Source organism: Pan paniscus, chromosome 10, assembly GCF_029289425.2.
Source record: "Pan paniscus chromosome 10, NHGRI_mPanPan1-v2.0_pri, whole genome shotgun sequence".
NCBI lineage: Eukaryota > Metazoa > Chordata > Mammalia > Primates > Hominidae > Pan > Pan paniscus.
In genome coordinates, this window is record NC_073259.2 from 112,332,480 (window position 1) to 112,354,964 (window position 22,485).

The 22,485-nt window shown below is 44.7% G+C and overlaps 1 protein-coding gene across 6 annotated transcripts in view; it reads left to right on the top strand.

Annotated features, from left to right (window-relative positions):
* TXNRD1 (thioredoxin reductase 1) overlaps positions 1-22,485 on the top strand; it is a 134,661-nt gene that overhangs the window by 54,409 nt on the left and 57,767 nt on the right. For 2 of the 6 annotated variants that reach the window (XM_055096066.2, XM_063593613.1), the window contains exon 4: positions 19,828-19,937. In XM_055096066.2, the coding sequence (XP_054952041.1) occupies positions 19,828-19,937 (110 nt within the window). The other 4 variants (XM_008957999.3, XM_008957998.5, XM_034934369.2 and 1 more) reach the window with 4 other exon arrangements.

The following is a 22,485-nucleotide window of genomic DNA, read 5'->3' on the forward strand; positions in this document are numbered from 1 at the left end:
CTCATCCATTCAAATTTTACATGAGATTACATTAATTCAGTCATGTCATCAGACTCTACTTTTTGTGGGTTCTTTTCTTCTTCTTTTTCTGTGTTTCTTTTTTTTTTTTTTTTTTTTCTTGAGACAGGGTTTCACTCTGTCACCCAGGCTGTGCTGCAGTGATGCAGTCATGGCTCACTGTGGCCTCAACCTCCCGGGCTCAAGTGATCCTCCTGCCTCAGCCTCTCAAGTACTTGGGACTACAGGCACATGCTACCACACCTAGCTAATTTTTGTTGTTGTTGTTGTTGTTGAGATGGAGTCTTGCTCTGTCCCCAGGCTGGAGTGCAGTGGCACGATCTCGGCTCACAGTAACCTCTGCCTCCCGGGTTCAAGCAATTCTCCTGCCTCAACCTCCCAAGTAGCTGGGACTACGGGCACATGACACCATGCCCAGCTAATTTTTTTTGTATTTTTAGTAGAGACAGGGTTTTATTATGTTGGCCAGGATGGTCTCGATCTCCTGACCTCGTGATCTGCCCGCCTTGTCCTCCCAAAGTGCTGGGATGACAGGTGTGAGCCCCCACGCCCAGCCCACCCAGCTAATTTTTAATTTTTTTTGTAGAGACAGCGTCCCACTATGTTGCCCAGGCTAGTCTTGAATTCCTGAGCTCAAGCAATCCTATGCTGGCCTCCCAAAGTGCTAGGATTATAGATGTGCACCACCATGCCTGGCCTTCTCTTCTAATTCTAGTTCTCTTGTTATTTCCACCATATCTTCAGTTACTTCCTCCACCGAAGTCTTGAATTCATCAAAGTTACTCATAAGGGTTGGAATCACCTTCTTCCAAACTCCTGTTAATGTTGATATATTATTGACTTCTTCCCATGAATCATGAATGTTCTGAATGGCATCTAGAATAGTGAATCTTTTCCAGAAGGTTTTCAGCTTACTTTGCCCAGATCTGTCAGAGGAATCACTGTCTATGGCAGCTATAGCCTTATAAAATATATTTCTTAAATAATAAGACTTGAAAGTCAAAATTAATCCTTTATCCCTGGGCTGCAGAATGGATTTTGTTAGTAGTCATGAAAACAACATTCATCTCCTTGTACATCTCCATCAGATCTCTTGAGTGACCACATGCACTGTCAATGAGCAGTAATATTTTCAAAAGTGTTTTTTTCTGAGCAATAGGTCTCAACAGTGGGCTTAAAATAAACCAAGTTGTAAACAGATGTGCTGTCATTCAGGCTTTGTTGTTCCATTTCTAAAGCAAAGGCAGAGTAGATTTATCATAATTCTTAAGGGCCCTAGGATTTTCATTGTAAGTCCATTTGTCTCCTGTTTAAATCATAAGTATAGAAACACCTTAATATGGCCATTATTTGATAGTAGTGAGACGGAAAATACTTTGCCATCTTAGAAAGGGCAATGACTAAATACTGGCCTAATGTATGTTTTTCCTCAGAGAAGGAGGAAAGCCACTTAATGGTCAACATTGAATCCTGTCAAGCAGAGTAGGAGGTAATATAGCCTCCTTTACAGCAATATAGCCTCAGGATATTCCTGAGATAATTGAAAGATTAACTAGCCGGGTGTGGTGGCTCTCGCCTATAATCCCAGCACTTTGGGAGGCCGAGGGGGGTGGATCACCTGAGGTCAGAAGTTTGAGACCAGCCTGGCCAACGTGGTGAAACCCTGTCTCTGCTAAAAATACAAAAAAATTAGCCGGGTGTGGTGGTGCAAGCCTGTAATCTCAGCTACTCAGTTTCACGCGCATCTGTGTGAAGAGACCACCAAACAGGCTTTGTGTGATGAACAAGGCTGTTTATTTCACCTGGGTGCAGGTAGGCTGAGTCAGAAAAGGGTGGTGGGATTATCATTAGTTTTTCTTTTTTTTTTTTTTTTTTTTTTTGAGACGGAGTCTTGCTCTGTCGCCCAGGCTAGAATGCGGTGGTGCGATCTGGGCTCACTGCAAGCTCCACCTCCCAGGTTCATGCCATTCTCCTGCCTCAGCCTCCTGAGTATCTGGGACTACAGATGCCCGCCACTAATTTTTTGTATTTTTTTAGTAGAGACGGGGTTTCACCGTGTTAGCCAGGATGGTCTCGATCTCCTGACCTCGTGATCTGCCCGCCTTAGCCTCCCAAAGTGCTGGGATTACAGGCATGAGCCACCACACCCGGCCATATCATTAAATGTTCTTATAGGTTTTGGGATAGGCAGTGGAGTTAGGAGCAATGTTTTGTGGGCAGGGGATGGATCTCACAAAGTACATTCTCAAGGGTGGGGAGAATTACAAAGAAACTTCTTAAGGGTGGGGGAGATTACAAAGTACATTGATCAGTCACGGTGGGGCAGAAACAAATCACAATGGTGGAATGTCATCAGTTAAGGCTATTTTCACTTCTTTTGTGGATCTTCAGTTGCTTCAGGCCATCTGGATGTATACATGCAGGTCACAGGGGATATGATGGTTTAGCTTGGGCTCAGAGGCCTGACACTCATGAGGCAGAGGTTGCAGTAAGCCAAGATCACATCAATGCACTCCAGCCTGAGCAACAGAGCAAGACTCCATCTCAAAAAAAAAAAAAAGAAGAAGAAAGAAAGATGTATTTGGATTCACTTTAAGAAAGAGCAAACAAGCATTTAGGGCCAGGCGCGGTGACTCACCCCTGTAATCCCAGCGGCCAACATGGTGAATCCCTGTCTCTACTAAAAATACAAAAATTAGCCAGGCATGGTGGCAAGTGCCTGTAATCCCAGCTACTCCGGAGGCTGATGTTATAAGTAAAGTTTCGGTGCCACAAAAGAAATTGCACTGGAATATAAAGTTTTCTTTTTAATTCTCAGCAAGGCAAGTTACACACTTCGATAAGGGAGGGGAAGGGGTTCTTATCCCTGACACATGTGGCTCCTGCTGCTGTGTCGTTCCCCTATTGGCTAGGGTTAGATCGCAAAGGCTAAACATTCCAATTCACTAATTTAAAGAGAGTGACAGGGTGAGTGGTTTGGCGGGAAAAATCGTTATGAATGAGTCAGGGTGGGGTAGGTAATTGGAATGACTTAAGGGTGGAGCAGATAATCGGAATGAGTCAGAGTGGAGTAGGTAATCGAAAAGGTTGCTTTACGAGGAAGTTAAGTTTAAAAGTAGAAGGCAAAAGTCCCGGCGCTGTGGCTCACGCCTGCAATCCCAGTACTTTGGGAGGCCAAGGCGGACAGATCACGAGGTCAGGAGATCAAGACCATCCTGGCTATGGTGAAACCCAGCCTCTACTAAAAATACAAAAAAATTAGCTGGGCATGGTGGTGGGCGCCTGTAGTCCCAGCTACTCGGGAGGCTGAGGCAGGAGAATGGCATGAACCTGGGAGGCGGAGCTTGCAGTGAGCCCAGATCGCACCACTGCACTCTAGCCTGGGCAACAGAGCGAGACTCCCCCTAAAAAAAAAAAAGAAAAGAAAAAAAAGTAGAAGGCAAAGAATTGAACATACTGATATATTGATTCTTTGAAAAGAAATTTAGAACTCATATCTAACACTGAGGCAGGAGAATTGCTTGAACCTGGGATGCAGAGGTTGCAGTGAGCCGAGATCACGTCATTGCACTCCAGCCTGGGCGACAAGAGTGAGACTCCATCTCAAAAAAAAAGCATTTAAAATCTATAGATAATTTTCAGTCTCCGGCTGCAGCTGCGAAAGAAGCCGTCATGTCTACATATCTGCAACGGGTGGTTGGCACTGCTCCAGTTTCCTGATCAAGAGGAATAAGCAGACCTACAGCACCGTGCCCAATAACTTGAAGGCCTGCAACTGCTTCCACTACAATGGGCTTATTCAACGCAAGACTGTGGGAGTGGAGCCGGCAGCCCACGGCAAAGGTTTCATAGTTGTGAAGCAGAGATCCAGCCAGTGGAAGCCCGCCACCTTCTACGTGCAGACCACCATTAACAAGAATGCTCGGGCGGGGCAGGGTGGCTCAGGCCTGTAATCCCAGCACTAATGGGAGGTGGAGGCGGGTGGATCACAAGGTCAGGAGTTCGAGACCAGCCTGGCCAACATAGTGAAACCCCGTCTGTAATAAAAATACAAAAACTAGCCAGGCATAGTGGTGTGCGCCTATAGTCCCAGCTACTCAGGAGGCTGAGGCAGGAGAATCGCTTGAACCCGGAAGGCAGAGGTTGTGGTGAGCTGAGATTGCGTCACTGCACTCCAGCCTGGGCAACAGAGTGAGAATCCATCTCAAAAAAACAAACATACAAACAACAGAAAAAAACAAGAATGCTCGCGCCACCCTCAGCAGCATCAGACACAGGATCCTCAAGAACAAGTACCGCCCCGACCTGCGCGTGGCAGCCTTCTGCAGGCCAGCGCCATCCTGCACATCCAGAAGCCTGTGATGGTGAAGAAAGAGGAAGCGGATTAGAAAACCTGCCCCCAAAGCAATAGTCAGCTGGCTTTCTCAAAAACAAAAACATGAATCAAGAGGTCAGGAGATCCAGACCATCCTGGCTAACACGGTGCAACCCTGTCTCTACTAAAAATACAAAATGTAGCCAGGCTTGGTGGCGGGCGCCTGTAGTCCCAGCTACTTGGGAGGCTGAGACAGGAGAATGGTGTGAGTTCTCCGGGAGGCGGAGTTGCAGTGAGCTGAGATAGTGACACTGCACTCCAGCCTGGGCGACAGAGCGAGACTCCGTCTCAAAAACAAAACAAAACACAACAAACAAAAAACAAAAAATCTATAGATAAAGGAATTCAGATATATACTGGTGGAGAACTATAAGGTTCTCATCTGTCTTTGGGGTGGAGAAATTGGTCTGAATGCCTCTTAATGAGACATAGGTCACTCTCAATTCAAACCAGGGCCTAGAGCATTAGAAAGATCCAAGGCTCCTTCAGGCCCAGCTCCATGAAGTGACCATAGCTTTCCATTAACGACTAGTAGCCATCAACTGTCTCGGGCTTCTGGGATTTTGGCTCTCAGAGAAATTAGAGGGGGATGTTCTTCTCAAGATCAACTATCTAATAGTGTTTAAGAATTTAGAGGTTAATAATAATAAGCTGCCGGGTGCGGTGGCTCACGCCTGTAATCCTAGCACTTTGGGAGGCCGAGGCGGGTGGATCGCCTGAGTTCAGGAGTTCGAGAACAGCCTGGGCAACACGGTGAAACCCTGTCTCTAATAAAATACAAAAAAAAAAAAATTAGCTGGGCGTGGCAGCGTGCGCCTGTAGTCCCAGCTACTTGGGAGGCTGAGGCAGGAGAATTGCTTGAACCCGGGAGGCAGAGGTTGCAGTGAGCCGAGATCGTGCCACTGCACTCCAGCCTGGGTAACAGAGCGAGACTCCATATCAAAAAAAAAAAAATTAATAATAAAAATAATAATAATAGTAAGCTATATGGCACTTCTTTCATCTTAGGATCTAATAGCTGTTTACCACTACTAATTAGTATGTAACTCCTTGGCTGGTGGTGAGGGTGGTTGATCTGCACTTTTATGAGATGAAACATCTGAGAGTTGACTGGAATGGAGCCTGTACCTTTTGAGGTACTTCTGGTCAGTGGTTTTCTACCTGAAAACTTTTTCTTTCCTCTAAGATTGAAATGGGACACTGAGCGACCAAAAGCAAGTGGATTGCAGAAGGGGAATATTCTGCATGTACTAGCATGTGCATATTATGCATATGTGTACATGTAATGCAGAATGCAGGCACTAATTTTTTTTTCATGTTCGTTTCACTCCTTTTAGCAAGTTGTTTAAGAAAATTATGTTTTTCTAGCCAGGTGTGGTGGTGCATGCCTGTAATCCCAGCTACTCGGGTGGCTGAGGCAGGAGAACCACTTGAACCCAGGAGGCAGAGGTTGCAGTGAGCTGATATCGCACCATTGCACTCCAGCCTGGGCAACAAGAGCCAAACTCCATCTCAAAAAAAAGAAAATTATGTTTTTCTTCTTCTGGCAAGAAAAGACAAGCTCTGAGTAATGAGAATATATGCACTGTGGAAAATGGCATGCTTAGCCACAGACTGCTTGCTAATTAAAAGTAAAATGAAAAAATGAATGTACTACTCCAGGCTGGAGTGCAATGGTGCAATCTTGGCTCACTGCAACCTCTGCCTCCCAGGTTCAAGCGATTCTCCTGCCTCAGCCTCCTGAGTAGCTGGGATTACAGGCATGCACCACCATGCCTGGCTAATTTTGTATTTTTAGTAGAGAAGGGGTTTCTCCGTGTTGGTCAGGCTGGTCTCGAACTCCCGACCTCAGGTAATCCACCGGCCTTAGCCTCCCAAAGTGCTGGGATTACAGGCATGAGCCACTGCACCCAGCCTTGAGTTAAGTTTTGATGGGTGTCCACTGTAATGCTTTGTTGACAGTTACTGTGAATGACCAACCTGTAAAAGGGGAAAATCCAAACTTCTAACCACACTGAGGTCATCATGGATTTATACCAAGCATGAGGACATAATGATTATAATAACTAAGCTATTGAGTCTTTTACATCTATTTACGTCCTTTACATCTATTTACTCATCTCGTTTTCCACAATCACCACGTGAGATGTAGATACTGTATTTATCACCATTTTATAGATGAGTAAACAAAGGCACAGAGAGGTAACAGAAGTTGCCTAAGGGCACACAGTTTGCCAGCAGAAAAGCCAGGTTACGTGATTTCATTGCAGGCTCTTATAACTATTGAGCTATACTGCTTGTTAGTAGAACGCCAGATGATGCTATGGGATTAGCCCAGAGATTTACAAAAGAGGAGACCTGGGCACATTTGAAGGCGGAATGGCTTGAACGGCCCTGAATACAAGATAGGAAGAGGATGTTGAAGAAAGGTGGGGTCACCTAAGACCACTTGGAATTGGGATAGGTTATAGGTTGTAGTGCTCTGGTAAAGGCGAGCTTTAGCAGAGGTAGAACAATCCTTATTCTTCTGAGGTTGCAGTGACATGTAAGTATAGAGAGCTGCTGGGAAGAGAAGACAGAGAAGTGAAAGTAACTTGTACCTGACGACTTGAGCTTTTGGGCAGTGTGCTGGAGCTGGCTCGTACCAGCTCAAGAGACCCCTTGTTAAACATCAAGGAATTTTGCAAGTAGGTTGGTAGCTTGAAATTAGCCAAAGTGGGAGTATTCAACTCCAGAAATTAGCAAATACTACAAATCAGGGCCTCCCCACCACCACTCAGAACTGGTTTACCAGAACACTTTACACTCCCTTTCTTCTCTTTTCCACTTCACTAACAGTCAAAAGCCTGCTGAAGTGACAGTTGAATTTGAAGCTTGAGTGAGTGCCCATTATGGGAAAGGCACTGTGCCAGATGCCAGGGTAAGAAAGACCAACCCCTCAAGTAAATAATACTGTGGTGGAGAGTGAAGAGCATGCAGGCGTAAATCCTGGACTAGCTGTCGGCTCTTGGGACAGTCACTTAAACTTGGGTTACTCATCTGTAAATGGAGGTAATAATATATATCCCAAAGGGTTATTGAGATGACTAATGAGAACATGTAAAGTTCCTGGCACAGAGGTGTTCATTAAGTGATGGTTCTAAGAGTGGGGACATGTAAACAGATGTCTTTCATATAGCTTGATATAAGAAATAAAGATGGGAGCCGGGCACAGTGGCTCATGCCTATAATCCCAGCACTTTGGGAGGCTGAGGTGAGAGGACTGCTTGAGCCCAGGAGTTTGATACCAGCCTGGGCAACAAAGTGAGACCCTGTCTCTACAAAAAAATTTTTTAAATGAAGCATAGGCCGGGTGTGGTGGCTCATGACTGTAATCCCAGCACTTGGGGAGGCCGAGGTGGGTGGATCACAAGGTCGGGAGATCAAGACCATCCTGGCTAACGCGGTGAAACCCCGTCTCTACTAAAAATACAAAAAAAAAAATTACCTGGGTGTGGTGGCGGGCGCCTATAGTACCAGCTACTAGGGAGGCTGAGGCAGGAGAATGACATGAACCCAGGAGGCGGAGCTTGCAGTGAGCTGAGATCGCACCACTGCACTCCAGCCTGGGCAAAAAGCAAGACTCTGTCTCAAAAAAAAAAAAAAAAAATTAGTCAGGCACGGTAGTGTGTGCCTCTGGCCAGCTACTTGGGAAGCTGAGGCATGAGGATCATTTAAACCCAGGAGTTTGAGGCTGTGGTGAGCTATGATTGTGCCACTGCACTCCAGCCTGGATGACAGAGCAAGATTCTGTCTCCAAAAAACAAACAAATAAACAAAAGAAATAAAGACAGAATGACTACAGGTCATAGTCCCCTGAGTAGATTCCAAAGTTTTCAGGGTGGATGTTTCATGGATGATTTTTTCCTTGTTTGTTATCAGAAGGTTACCGGGTTTTTTTTTTTTTTTTTTGTCCCTACAAATCAAGTTTACCGGATTTACTTGTTGTTTTTATCTGTTTTTAGCCTGTTCCTCACTCTATATTATTTAATTGTAAGACAAACAATGGATTTGGAGATAGGCACAGTTGGATTTATATACCAGCTCCAACACTTACCTGGTTTGTGACCTTTGGCAAGATTCTTTTTTTTTTTTGAGACGAAGTCTCACTCTGTCACCCAGGCTGGAGTGCAGTGGCGTGATCTTGGTTCACTGCAACCTCCGCCTCCCGGGTTCACTCCATTCTCCTGCCTCACCCTCCCGAGTAGCTGAGACTACAGGTGCCTACAACCACGCCCGGCTAATTTTTTTGTATTTTTAGTAGAGAGGGGGTTTCATCGTGTTAGCTGGGATGGTCTTGATCTCCTGACCTTGTGATCCGCCTGCCTCAGCCTCCCAAAGTGCTGGGATTACAGGTGTGAGCCACCATGCCTGGCCTCTGATCAAATTCTTTTTTTTTTTTTTTTTTTGAGACGGAGTCTTGCTCTGTCGCCCAGGCTGGAGTGCAGTGGCGTGATCTCAGCTCACTGGAAGCTCCACTCCCCGGTCCACGCCTTTCTCCTGCCTCAGCCTCCGAAGTAGCTGGGACTACAGGCGCCCACCCCCAAGCCTGGCTAATTTTTTGCGTTTTTAGTAGAGACGGGTTTCACCGTTTTAGCCAGGATAGTCTCGATCTCCTGATCTCGTGATCCGCCCGCCTTGGCCTTCCAAAGTGCTGGGATTACAGGCTTGAGCCATTGCGCCCAGCCTAATTTTTTTTTTTTTTTTTTTTTTTTTTTGAGATGGAGTCTCACTCTGTCACCCAGGCTGGAGTGCAGTGGTGCCGTCTTGGCTCACTGCAACCTCCACCTCCCGGGTTCAAGCAGTTCTCCTGCCTCAGCCTCCTGAGTAGCTGGGAATATAGGTGCACGCCACCACACCTGGCTACTTTTTTGTATTTTTAGTAGAGACAGGGTTTCACCACGTTGGCCAGGCTGGTCTTGATCTCCTGACCTCATGATCCACCCGCCTCGGCCTCCCAAAGTGCTGGGATTACAGGCGTGAGCCACCGCACCCAGCCTCTGATCAAATTCTTAAAGGCCAAATTACCTTTATAAAACTGAGGACCCCCTAACATTTACCATGTAAAAGCTTTTCTCCTTTTCTCTGTGAAAAAGATGGAATATACAAATTAACTAAGTAATATCTGCATTTTTACAGATTTAATCTCTCGACAATTATTTATTGATCAGTTACTATGTGTGCATACTATATTAAGTGCTGGGAACATGATGGTGAGCATAACTAATCCTGGTCCCTGCTCACATGTGGCTATGTACATCTATATTAATTAAACTTAAATAACATTAGAACTTCACATCCACACCTGTACTAGCCATCTTTTATGTACTTAATAGTCACATGTGGTGAGTGGCTATTGGGTTGGACAGTGTAGATTTAGAATATTTTCATCACCACAGAAAGTCCTCTTGGACTGTGCTATTCTAGAGTGAGGGAGGCGGACATTGATCAAATACTCATAAAAGTATGATTGCAATGGTAGTAAGTACTAGGCAGAAAGAATAGATGGTAACATGAGAACATTTCATAGGGGGATTTGACTTCTCTGTTGGTTTTCCCAAGGAAAACCTGTTCAAACTAGATTTGCTCAATGCTTGGAAGTTAGCAAAGCCCTGTGGTGGGAGGGAGGACAGTAATTACAGGGACTGAAAGCAAGCTAATGACTGAATTGAGAAGTTTGGGTGAGATGAAGGGGTGGAAGGACCACAAAGGGCCTTGTAGAAAGAAGATGAAGAAGCAGACAGGCTTAGTAACTTGGCTGTGCAGTTAGTAATAGAACCTGGATTTGACTTCAAAGTCTACACTGCATAATAAGGGTATATTAAACAGACTTTGGTTCTGCAATTATCTCTTTTTGCTCCTTCTTTGGAAATTGCCAAAGTTCCCTCTACTGGATTATTCCTTTAGCATAAAAACATGCTGTAATAATTTCCTTCTTAGACAAACCAAAAAAACCAAAAAGTCTGGCCAGGCACAGTGGCTCACCCCTGTAATCCCAGCACTTTGGGAGGCCGAGGCGGGTGGATCACGAAGTCAGGAGTTCAAGACCAGCCTGGCCAACATGGTGAAACCCTGTCTCTACTGAAAATACAAAAATTAGCTGGGTGTGGTGGCATGCACCTGTAGTCCCAGCTACTCGAGAGGCTGAGGCAGGAGAATTGCTTGAACCCAGGAGGCAGAGGTTGCAATGAGCTGAGATCGTGCCTCTGCACTCCAGCCTGGGTGACAGAGTGAGACTCTGTCTCAAAAAAAAAAAAAAAAAAAAAAATTCCTCTATCCTACATCCCTCTTTAGCTCCTTTCCTATTGTTTTTTTGTTTTGTTTTGTTTTTATAGCAAAACCCCTTTAAGAGTTGCCTATACTTACTCCCTCCATTTCCTTATTTTCTGTTTCTTGCTGAACTTCTTCTAATTAGGATTTCTTACCTACCACCATTTTCATAAGTGACCTCCATGACTCAGCCCTTACCTTATAGGATTTCTTGGCAGCGCTTGAAATAGTTGATCTTCCTTTTTGGAGCACTTCTTCATTGGCTTCTGAGACACCACACAGTCTTGGTTTTCCTCCTACCTCCTGCCAGCTCCTTCTTAGGCTCCATTGCTGGATTCTTTTGAGCGTGCCAGGGCTCTGTCCTGGGCCATCTTTATTTCTCTAAATACATTAACTCCTAGGTAATTTCATCTAGTCCCATGGAGTGACAGTTAATTTTATGTGTCAACTTGGCTAGCATACGGTGCCCAGTTGTTTGGCAGATAAAAGCATAGATGTTGCTGTGAAGGTATTTTTTAGATGTGACTTACAATAAAATCAGTAGTCTTTGAGTAAAGCTAGTGACACTCCATAATGTGGATGGGCTTCATCCAATTAGTTGAAGACCTTAGAGAAAAGATGGAGGTTTCCCAAAGAGGAAGCAATTCTGCACCCAGACCACCGTTAGTCTCAAGATTGCCACATCAATGCCTGCTTGAATTTCCAGCCTATCAGCCAGCCTTGGAGTTTTCAGACTTATCAGCCCTCACAACTGTGTGAGTCAATTCTTTAAAAAAAAGAAAAGAAAAAAATCTCTCTCTCTATACATGTATCCTATTGGTTCTGTTTCTCTGAAGAGCTGTGACTAATACACATGGTATTAAATATCTTTTATGTTTGACACCAAATGTTTATTTCTAGCCTTGACTTCTCCCTTGAACTCCATACTTACATATCCAACTGCTTAGTCAACCTCTCCATTTGGATAATAATAGATCTGTTAACCCATACTATGGATTTGTCCCAAACTATTGTTTTCCCCCACCTCCCATCTTTCTTCCTCCTCTCTGGGTGTTCCTGCTTTTCATTGAACAGTGCTATTATTTACCCCATTGCTAAAGCCAGAAATCTAGCGTTATCATTGATTCTCTTTCTCTTACATCTCTTATTCCATCCATCTGTACAACTGTACAACATATATCTGTGCAATTAGCTTTACCTTCAAATGTATTTTTTAACCTCACTAATCAGCCTTTATTATCTCTAGCTTGGACCAGGACAGTAACTTCCTAGCAGGTCTGTATATCTCCCCTTTTTTTTTTTTTTTTGAGATGGAGTCTCACTGTGTCGCCCGGGCTGGAGTGCAGTGGTGGGATCTCGGCTCACTGCAAACTCCGCCTCCCGGGTTCACGCCATTCTCCTGCCTCAGCCTCCCCAGTAGCTGGGACTACAGGCGCCTGCCACCACGCCCGGTTAATTTTTTGTATTTTTAGTAGAGATGGGGTTTCACTGTGTTAGCCAGGCTCATCTCGATCTCCTGGCCTCGTGATCCGCCCGCCTCAGCCTCCTGAAGTGCTGGGATTACAGACATGAGCCACCGTGCCCGGCCATATCTCCACTTTTAAGTCCCTGCCCTCCTTAGCCTATTTTCCATACAACTGAGCAATTATTTTATCATACAACAATCATTTCCTTCTCTTCTCTTCACACTCTGGCATCTTACCACATTTAAAATGAAATCCAAAATCCTGCCTATGGCCTGATGATGGATGTGACCCTTGGCTATTCCTCTGACCTCACTTCCTACCACTTTTTTTCTCACTCATTATGCTTTAGACATACTGGTTACTTTGTGGATTCTTGGATAAGTCAAGCAGACTCCTAGCTTAGGGCTTTAGTATGTTGAAGCCAGAATAAAAATGTGAGACAAGTCTCTAAATTAAAATTTTTTATTTGGAAAGAAAGAATAGCAATTTGGGGCATATATGCAGACAGGGTGGTCTTCAGTATGTCTGAAGAACAAAGAGAAGGTTAGAGGTTTTAGAAACAGGAGAGCTGTTACATATTGCTCTTCAAGAAAGTTCTTTGGGACTAGTTAGGGTTTGGGGAGCTAGCAAGCTCTGGTGAGTGATGGCAGTGGGCAAAATTAGTCCTAGAGTTTCAGCAAGTTCTCTTAGCATTTATAGATAAAGCTGGTCTCAGGTTACAACAGGCAGTTTCAGCAGTCAGGCTTGCAGAGAATTACATTCTTGGAGCAATGTTTTGTACCCTGAGTGCTTTTCCCCCTAGCCCCTTGGCTCTGATTTAATTGGGAATGACAAGAATGACCCAATTTTATGATCAGCTTTCACAAGTACCTCCTCTTTCCTCTGCTTAGAAAGATTTCTTCCCTAGGTACTCTCATGGCCTGTTCCCTCATAGCACTGTGGGCTCTGCTCAAGCATCACATTCTGAGATCTTTCCTGACTTCCCTACCCTACTTTATTCTTCTTCAAGGTACAAAGAACTCTTTCAGAAAAGCTTTGTGTGTGTGTGTGAAGGAGAGCAATGAAATGGGGTGGTGGTAACTGCAAGGGTTGGGGCACATGGGATCATGAGAGCCTTTTCTTTCTTTTTGGGAACAGTTTTGCTCTGTCATCCAGGCTGAAGAGCAGTGGCATGATCATGGCTTACTGCAGCCTCAAACTCCTGGGCTCAAGTGATCCTCCCACCTCAGCTTTCCAAGTAGCTAGGACTACAGGCAGGTACCACCACACCTGGCTGACTTTTGTAATTTTTTTTGTAGAGACAAGGTCTTGCTATGTTGTACACACTAGTCTTGAACTGCTGGCCTGAAGCAATCCTCCTGCCTCAGCCTCCCAACATGCTGGGATTACAGGTGTAAGTTACTGCACCAGGTCGGGAGGCTTTTTTAAAATGGTAAAACAACATTGCATTTGTATGATGATGTTAATGGTCAGGTAGAGAACAAGCAATTGATGATGCCAGAGAGGGAGGCTAATTTCAAGAGTGATGTTCATTAATATTAAGAAGGAAATAAAAGATGAGAATCCACACACAAGTGAAGTTGGCCTTCACTATTCTCCACATAACTGAGCAATTCTTTGAATGTACAACAATCATTTCCATCTCTTCTCTTCACACTGTCTTTTTTGTTTTTGTTTTTGCTTTTTTGAGACGGAGTCTTGCTCTTGTTGTCCAGGCTGGAGTACAATGGCATGATCTCGGCTCACTGCAACTTCCGTCTCCTGGGTTCAAGCGATTCTCCTGCCTCAACCTCCTGAGTAGCTGAGATTACAGGCGCCCACCACCATGCCCAGCTAATTTTTGTATTTTTAGTAGAGACGGGGTTTCACCATGTTGGCCAGGCTGGCCTCGCACTCCTGACCTCGTAATCCACCTGCCTCCGCCTCCCAAAGTGTTGGGATTTCAGCCGTGAGCCATTGCACCCGGCCTCACACTCTGGCTTCTTAACACATTTAAAATGAAATCCAGGCTGGGTGCAGTGGCTCACACCTGTAATCCCAGCACTTTGGGAGGCCGAGGCACGCGGATCACCTGTAGTTGGGAGTTGGAGGCCAGCTTGACCAACATGGAGAAACCCTGTCTATACTAAAAATACAAAATTAGCCAGGCGTGGTGGCACATGCCTATAATCCCATCTACTCAGGAGGCTGAGGCAGGAGAATCACTGGAACCTGAGAGGCGGAGGCTGCGGTGAGCCGAGATAGTGCCATTGCACTCCAGCCAGGGCAACAAGAACAGAACTCTCTCTCTCAAAATAAATAAATAAATAAATAAAAATAAAATGACGGCCGGGCGCGGTGGCTCACACCTGTAATCCCAGCACTTTGGGAGGCCGAGGCGGGCGGATCACGAGGTCAGGAGATCGAGACCATCCTAGCTAACACGGTGAAACCCCGTCTCTACTAAAAATAGAAAAAATTAGCCGGGCGTGGTGGCGGGCGCCTGTAGTCCCAGCTACTCAGGAGGCTGAGGCAGGAGAATGGCGTGAACCCAGGAGGCGGAGCTTGCAGTGAGCTGAGATCGGGCCACTGCACTCCAGCCTGGGCGAAAGAGCAAGACTCCGTCTCAAAAAAATAAAAAAATAAAATGAAATCCAAAATCCTGACTGTGGCCTGATAATGTGTCTGACCTCTGGCTACTCCTGACTTCACTACCTACCACTTTTTTTCTCATCAGGAAATAATAAGAGTGAAGGCAGAGAATATGGCAGCTTGCTGGTTAAGGGAGTTCTGTCTGATTGATGCTATTTTCTTAAAGTAGAAAGTAGGTCATGAGCTAATGCAAGGTGTAGGGGCATTAGAAGTTTGAGGAAAGAGGGATACGTGTGAAACTGTCATTTTGGATCCTGAGAAAACAAATATTCCAGGGATGCAAAGGATTGATGGGCAACATTGAGGATACATTTGAAGTTTGTGGTCTTAACTTTAAAGTGAAATCACTTTTAATTTCTGTGTTTCCTTCAGCAATGTTTCCTGCTTTAAGTGGAGTACAGAATATGTGGACAGCTAGGTTCAGCAAGGGTGGGCCTTGCCATGTCAACGCGACTGAGAAGCTTGGACTTCATATTGAGGGCCCTAGAGAGCTACTGAAGGTTTGAGTAAAGAAGATTTAGGTGTTAGAAAGATTATTCTAGCTCAGTATGGTGTGTGTGTGTGTGTATGAGAGAAAGGCTTATTATAGGTAGAACAGTAGTTTAATACAATAGGAGCCTTTATCAAACACCTGCATAAATTTGTTGTAGCTTAGATGACAGTTCAGGAACATAGAGAGGTCTATTTCCAGCATTTTCTGAGTACCTACTATATACCAGGTTCTGTAAAGACAAAATAAACAAGGGTTTGCCTATCCAAAGCTCTTGTAGAAGATTTGTAATTATTATTAGGTATTTGGGGGACAAAGAAGAGGGAAGGAGCAATTAACACTGGGTGAAAATCCAGGAAGACTCCCAGAGGAGGTGACATTTCAGATGAGCTTTGAAGGACTAGGCCCTTAGGGAGGGAAGATAATTCTGAAAAGGAAGAATGAGCCCAGTCAAGAGATGCGAAATGTATGATTAAAACATTTTATGTTTATGATTTGCTACGGCCAGGCACGGTGGCTCACACCTGTAATCCCAGCACTTTGGGAGGCTGAAGCAGACGGATCCCTTGAGGCTAGGAGTTTGACCATCCTGGCCAACGTGTTGAAACCCCATTTCTACTAAAAATACAAAAAATTAGCCAGGTGTGGTGGTGCATGCCTGTAGTCCCAGCTACTTGGGAGGCTGAGGCATGAGAATCGCTGGAAGCAGGGAGGTGGAGGTTGCAGTGAGCTGAGATGCGCCACTGCACTCCAGCCACAGCAACAGAGCAAGAGACTGTCAAACAAACAAACAAACAAATAAATAAATAAATTGCTGCATGGTGAGAAATGGTGGAAGAAGATGAGGTTCTTCTTCCGTTAACCAGCAACTAAATAGAACTAAGGAGTTTTTCCTCTAGAATTCACGACAAGGGTAAGGCATCTGGGCTATTAACAGCAGCAAGAAGGATTTGAAAGAAAAGAAGATGGTTTTAAAATGGTGATTTTAATTTAAAGAAAAATAACTACATGGTGCTACTCTGGGCATCTTTGCTATAATTTGCTCACTTAGGAACAATGTGAAGTTAAAATGCCTTATCTAGCCTGTTTTGGAATGCCGTTAGAAAATATTAATTATAATCACTCTGAGCTGTCTATACAAGATGCTTTTAATGGCAAGCCTCTTCAAATCAATCCTTATTACTTGCTTTTAGTACATTATTTCAAGTTAAATGATCCTTCTGTGTCCTAAGTCATGCTTTTGAAATAAGGTGTATTTTCAATATATTTCTAAGAATGAGGAGTTTATGACCCTGGTTCATGGGTCATTGGGTAGACTAAATGAGATAAAGGCATATAAAATGATTAATACAGAACTTGGCTTGGGAGCCAGGAGTAAATGTTTTGTGTTCTCCCTTAGACCCAGTCTTTTCATGTTTTTCCTTCTTTCCTCCTTAAATCACATTGTTTCCTCAACACCCATGTACTAGATCCATTCTCTGTTCTAGGGACTCCAGAATCAGGTGAAACACTCATGTCAATAATCAAACACTCATGTCAATAATCACCTTATAGGGGAAGTGTCAAGTTAGTGTGTGTAGTGTGTGTGTGTGCCCATTTAGAGGGTGAAGAAGCTAAATCAAGCCTCTGAGTTTCACCTTGGAAGGGCCTGGCAGGACCTGGCAGTGGTTGCCTGTTTGTTTAGAGGGAGTGTGGCTTCTACTGGCTGTTAGGAGCCCGCAACGCTCTCACCTGAGACTGCTTCAATCTGGCATTATCCAAAGAAGTGGGAAAGACATTCATTCCTTCCTTCATTCAGTTATTATGTATTTATTCAGCAAATATTCATAGCCTGCTAGTGCACAGTGCTGAATAAGAACATGAGTAAGAGCAGGGAAGCATGAGAGAGCATGGCTCACCTTAGTAGCTGCAGGTGGCTGGGTGCAGCTGGAGTTAAAAGACACTCTGAGTTTTTCTTAAAAAAAACAATAAATACCAAACTTAGAATCTGATAAGGAAGAGGTGCTCTCAGGGGAAGTTAGGTGTGTTCCTAAGAATTTGTCATTTCTTTTCAGGATTAGTCAGGATGAACTAGACATTTCTTTTCAAAAGCCTAATAACTTCCTTTAGGGAACTGCCAAACTGACTAATCCATGACCTTAAGGCAGTGGGTCCCAAACTTTGCTGCCAACTCGAATCACCTTTGGAGTTTTTTTTTTTTTTGTTTTGTTTTTTAAACGCAGAGGCCCAGGTCACACTCCACACCAATGACATCAGAATGTCTAGGGGTGGGAGCCAGGCATCAGGATTCTAAAGACCCTCACGTGATGACAACAGCTAGCAAAGTTCTGTAGCTACTGCCTTAGGGCGTAGTCTAATTTCTTCAGTAAAAACACACTTATTCCAAATTTGGTTCCAGAATTGCCTTAAATTGTTTTTGCTCTGTTCTTAGGTTGGGGGCGGCTATGAGCAGGCAGAGGATGTGGTGTCACCCAATTAGGAGCTCTCAGCTTACTAGGCCAATTAGCATAGGTTGCCAGGGCTGCACGAGGAGTGGATTTCTGCTTTGTCATTCTGACTCTGGCAGTTACCCCGCCCGCTCGGCGCAGGGCGTGGCTTCTCGTAGCCATTAGGAAACAGCAACCGTTTCACCTCAGTTTTCTTCACTCCGGCATTTGCAGCAGAGCGAAAGGTGGTCGAGTCCTGAAGGAGGGCCTGATGTCTTCATCATTCTCAAATTCTTGTAAGCTCTGCGTCGGGTGAAACCAGACAAAGCCGCGAGCCCAGGGATGGGAGCACGCGGGGGGACGGCCTGCCGGCGGGGAAGACAGCATTGCGCCTGGGCGCAGCAGTGTGCGTCTCGGGGAAGGGAAGATATTTTAAGGCGTGTCTGAGCAGACGGGGAGGCTTTTCCAAACCCAGGCAGCTTCGTGGCGTGTGCGGTTTCGACCCAGTCACACAAAGCTTCAGCATGTGGTAGGTGAGGCCGGCGCCTGTAGGCTGGCGGTTTCCTTCCTCTTGGTCTTTGTAGAGACAGTTTGCAGAACAGCGGAGAAAATGGGTATTGTATCGTTTCTTACAGAGTCCGAGTCTTGAAATGTAGATGACAATGTGTTGAGTGGACTGACAGATCCTTGAGAACATTAAGAAAGTATAACTATGTAAGAATGCTTCTCTAGGAATTTTCACACCATTTAATCCTCAGAAATCCTGAGACGTTGGCAAAACACATGGGGTCTCCATGTTTTTACAAGTGGGGAAAGCAAGGCTCAGAAAGATCAAGTGGCGTGCCCAGCTGGACACAGACTATTAAATGGGGCGGCGACGACGACCCCAGGGCTTCCTCACTCTCTCAGGCAGTACAGGATAGTGATTAAACGCGTCGACCACATTGCCTGGGTTTGAATCCTGCCGCTGCTTTTGAGTAGCTCCTTGAGCTTGGACAAGTTTCTTCGCTTTTCTGTACCTGTTTCCCTCTCTGTAAGTTGGGCCTGGTAATACTTACTTGTAGAGTGGTTGTGAAGTTGAAATGTAAATATATGTGAAGCAGTATAGACATGTTAGCTACTATTATTACAATTAAGCAGCTATACTTTGTTTTTTGTTTTTTGTTGGTTTTTTTGTTTGTTTGTTTTTTGAGACGGAGTCTCATTCTGTCGCCCAGGCTGGAGTGCAGTGGCACGATCTGGGCTCACTGCAACCTTCGCCCCCTGGGTTCAAGCGATTCTCCTGCCTCAGCCTCCTGAGTAGCTGGGATTACAGGCACCTGCCACCGCGCCCGGCTAATTTTTGTATTTTTAGTAGAGACAGGGTTTCACCATCTTGGCCAGGCTGGTCTTGAACTCCTGACCTCATGATCCACCCGCCTCGGCCTCCCAAATAAGCAGCTATACTTTTGAATGTTGGCGTGATTTATGTCTAATGAATAGGCCTCATGTCAGTGTAACTGTGGAATCTGTATGTTCCACTGAGTTCACCCCTTTGTGAAATTTTACCATTAGTGCCTAGTTTCATCTGTAGCGTTGTGTATTGCTTCAGGATTCTTTTTAAGAATGCACCAGGTAGGCAGAGTGTTCTTAATTTTGCTCCACGGTTTCAAATGTCAAGGAAACGTTGGAAGTTGGATTTTGGCATTCAGTATAGATGCAGAGTTGAAAGCAAGATCAAACTGGGAGGTGTTTTGTGAAAGTTGAGATAAACGTGTATTAAGCTTCTTTTTTGAAGCTTTTCTGAATTGGGGATTTACCGGGAAAGTAGGACGTTTAATTTTAGCGGAGTAGTGCAATGATTTAACCCTGACTACAACTCTGACGTTTACAGCTAGCCTTGAGGCCATGTTTTCAGCCAGTGTGCGGATTTGCCGGGGTCAGACTCCAAGCTTGATTGTGAGTTCTAGCCTTTGTCAGAAATGCAGCAAGTCATGCTAACTTGCAAGGGAGTCAACAGAGGGCACGCGGTGCCTGCGGGGCCGGGACGGAAGCCCCGCCCCCTGCGCAGTTCCCGCCTGTTAGCAGGGGAGAAGCACCTTACACGCTCCGCTCTGCTTTTGTGCCACACAGAGGACGGTCGGGCCCTGGAAGGAACGCTCTCGGAATTGGCCGCGGAAACCGATCTGCCCGTTGTGTTTGTGAAACAGAGAAAGATAGGCGGCCATGGTCCAACCTTGAAGGTAGGAGAGAGTAACGTATCTTTTTAAACGGGGGATGAGCTGGTTGAGCTCAGCGTGGTCACAGCCTGCCTTTTAAAGCCAGCGTGGATGTGACCCTCCAAACGGGACGCAGCGCTGGGAAATGACGAAAAAACGCTCGTGGGCTAGCGCATGTGTTAATCGAAGTTGATGAGACGTTGGACAAATTTCACATCTCGGGAAACTTGAAATTTCTAACGCTTTTCATCTTTTAAAATAGCTTTTTTAAAATGTCCTTTTTCTCCTATTTCCCCTTCCTCTTTCCCTCCCAGTTGTAAATAAAATTTTTTAGCAGCAATGTAATCTGCTAAATGTTAGTTGTTTAGGGAAGTCCTGAGAAAAGGGGATCAGGAAATGCTTATCTTTGTCATCAAGGTGGCCCTGTAATCTTCCTCTTAATTCTCTCAGGGGTAGGGGACCCGGAAACCCCAGGGTCTGGAGGAGAGCAACCAGGAAGCTCTTGGGGTGACTTCGTTTTCCTTCAGGTGTGTCTTTTTAGCCCAGAGTTAATAGTTGGGTGAAGGGAAAGGAAGAAGTCTTCCCTTTGGCTGGTAGCAAACGCAGTAGAAATCCTTCCTTAGACCTATGCTACTGAGGAGTTATAGCCACTGAGGGATTTATAGCCTACAGTGTTAGAAAAATGCTTGGAGGCTGGGTGTATGTATGTTTTATTTATGTATTTAAAAAAAAAAAAAAAAGTCTTGCTCTGTCACCCAGGCTGGAGTGCAGTGGCGTGATCTTGTATCACTGCAACCTCCACCTCCTGGGTTCAAGCAATTCTCCTGCCTCAGCCTCCCGAGTAGCTGAGATTACAGGTGCCCGCCACTACGCCCAGCTAATTTTTTGTGTTTTTAGTAGAGATGGGGTTTCACCATGCTGGCCAGGCTGGTCTCAAACTCCTGACCTCAGATGATCCATGGCTGGGTGCATGTTTAAGGGAACAGGACACCTGGGTGATGTTCTATCTCACCTGTGGTAGATTACCAGGTTAGAAAACTTCCCGTAGTCCCATCACCACGATCCATGTGATTTTTGTCCTTATCCATTTATATCTCTGTAATTTTTAAGAAATGAAAACATTGCCTTCTTAGAAGTAAACCTAACGCCTGCGTTAAATGTAAAAATATATTTAGATGTGTTGCAGCCTTAGGAAAAATACTAATAATTTGAATTTTTATTTATTACCTTTTCTTTTAAAAGTATTTTATTTATTTTTGACAAATGGTTATAGGGAATGGATCTAGACTTCAAACAGCAAATTAATGGAAAATTAATGGAAATACAGAGGCTTTTAGCTTTAGTTAAAATATATTGTGTTACTCAGACCTTTAGTTTGCAGGTAAAAAGAGACAACGGTCTATTATATTAATATTCCTTCCTGGCCGGGCGCGGTGGCTCACACTTGTAATCCCAGCACCTTGGGAGGCCGAGGCAGGCAGATTGCTTTGAGCTCAGGAGTTCCAGATCAGCCTGGGCAACATGGTGAAACCCCGTCTCTACTAGAAATAAAAAAATTAGCCAGGGCTTGGTGGCACATGCCTCTGGTTCCAGCTACTCTGGGACTGAGGCTGAGGCTGGGGAATCAACTTGAACCTGGAGGTGGAGGTTGCAATGAGCTGAGATTGCGCCACTGCACCCTGGCCTAGGTGACAGTGAGACCCTGTCTCAAAAAAAAAAAAAAAAAAAAAATATATATATATATGTATATTTCTTCCTGTCTGATTATTCTATTATTTTCACCTGTGCCATAAGTTTACATTTACAAAGTTATATAGTAATTTGATCTTTATGTAATTCTACTGATACTCCTGGTTTTAATGGCAATGGGAGTAAAAAGAGTCACTCTTTTTATAAGCTTTGGAACTCACTTAATTGATTTGGTCTGATGTTCTGATGTTTTTTCTTTTTTTTTAATTGAAAACTTTTTTTTCTTTAGAGATGGAGGTCTCATTATGTTGTCCAGGCTGGTCTTGAACTCCTGGGCTCAAGCGATCATCCGGCCTTGGCCTCCTAAAGTGCTGGGACTGCAGGTCACGACATTTAGTGAGGTATAGTGCCATGAATGAAAAGCATACCACCAAGAACACTTAAAAGAAATCATTTAGCATATTTCTTAAGTAAACTTATTCTACTTTGTGTCTTTTTTTTTTTTTTTTTTTTTTTTTTGAGACAAAGTCTTGCTCTGTTGCTCAGGCTGGAGTGCAGTGGCATGATCTTGGCTCACCGCAACCTCTACCTCCCAGGTTCAAGCGATTTTCCTGCCTCAGCCTCCCGAGTAGCTGGGATTAAAGGCACACGCCACCACACCCTGCTAATTTTTGTATTTTTAGTAGAGATGGGGTTTCACCATGTTGGTCAGGCTGGTCTCGAACTCCTGACCTTGTAGTCCAAAGCGCTGGGATTACAAGTGTGACCCACCGCACCCAGCCTTTTTTTTTTTTTTTTTTTTTGAGAAAGAGTCTCACTCTGTTGCCCAGGCTGGAGTTCAGTGGCGCGATCTTGGCTCACTGCAACCTCTGCCCCTCGGGTT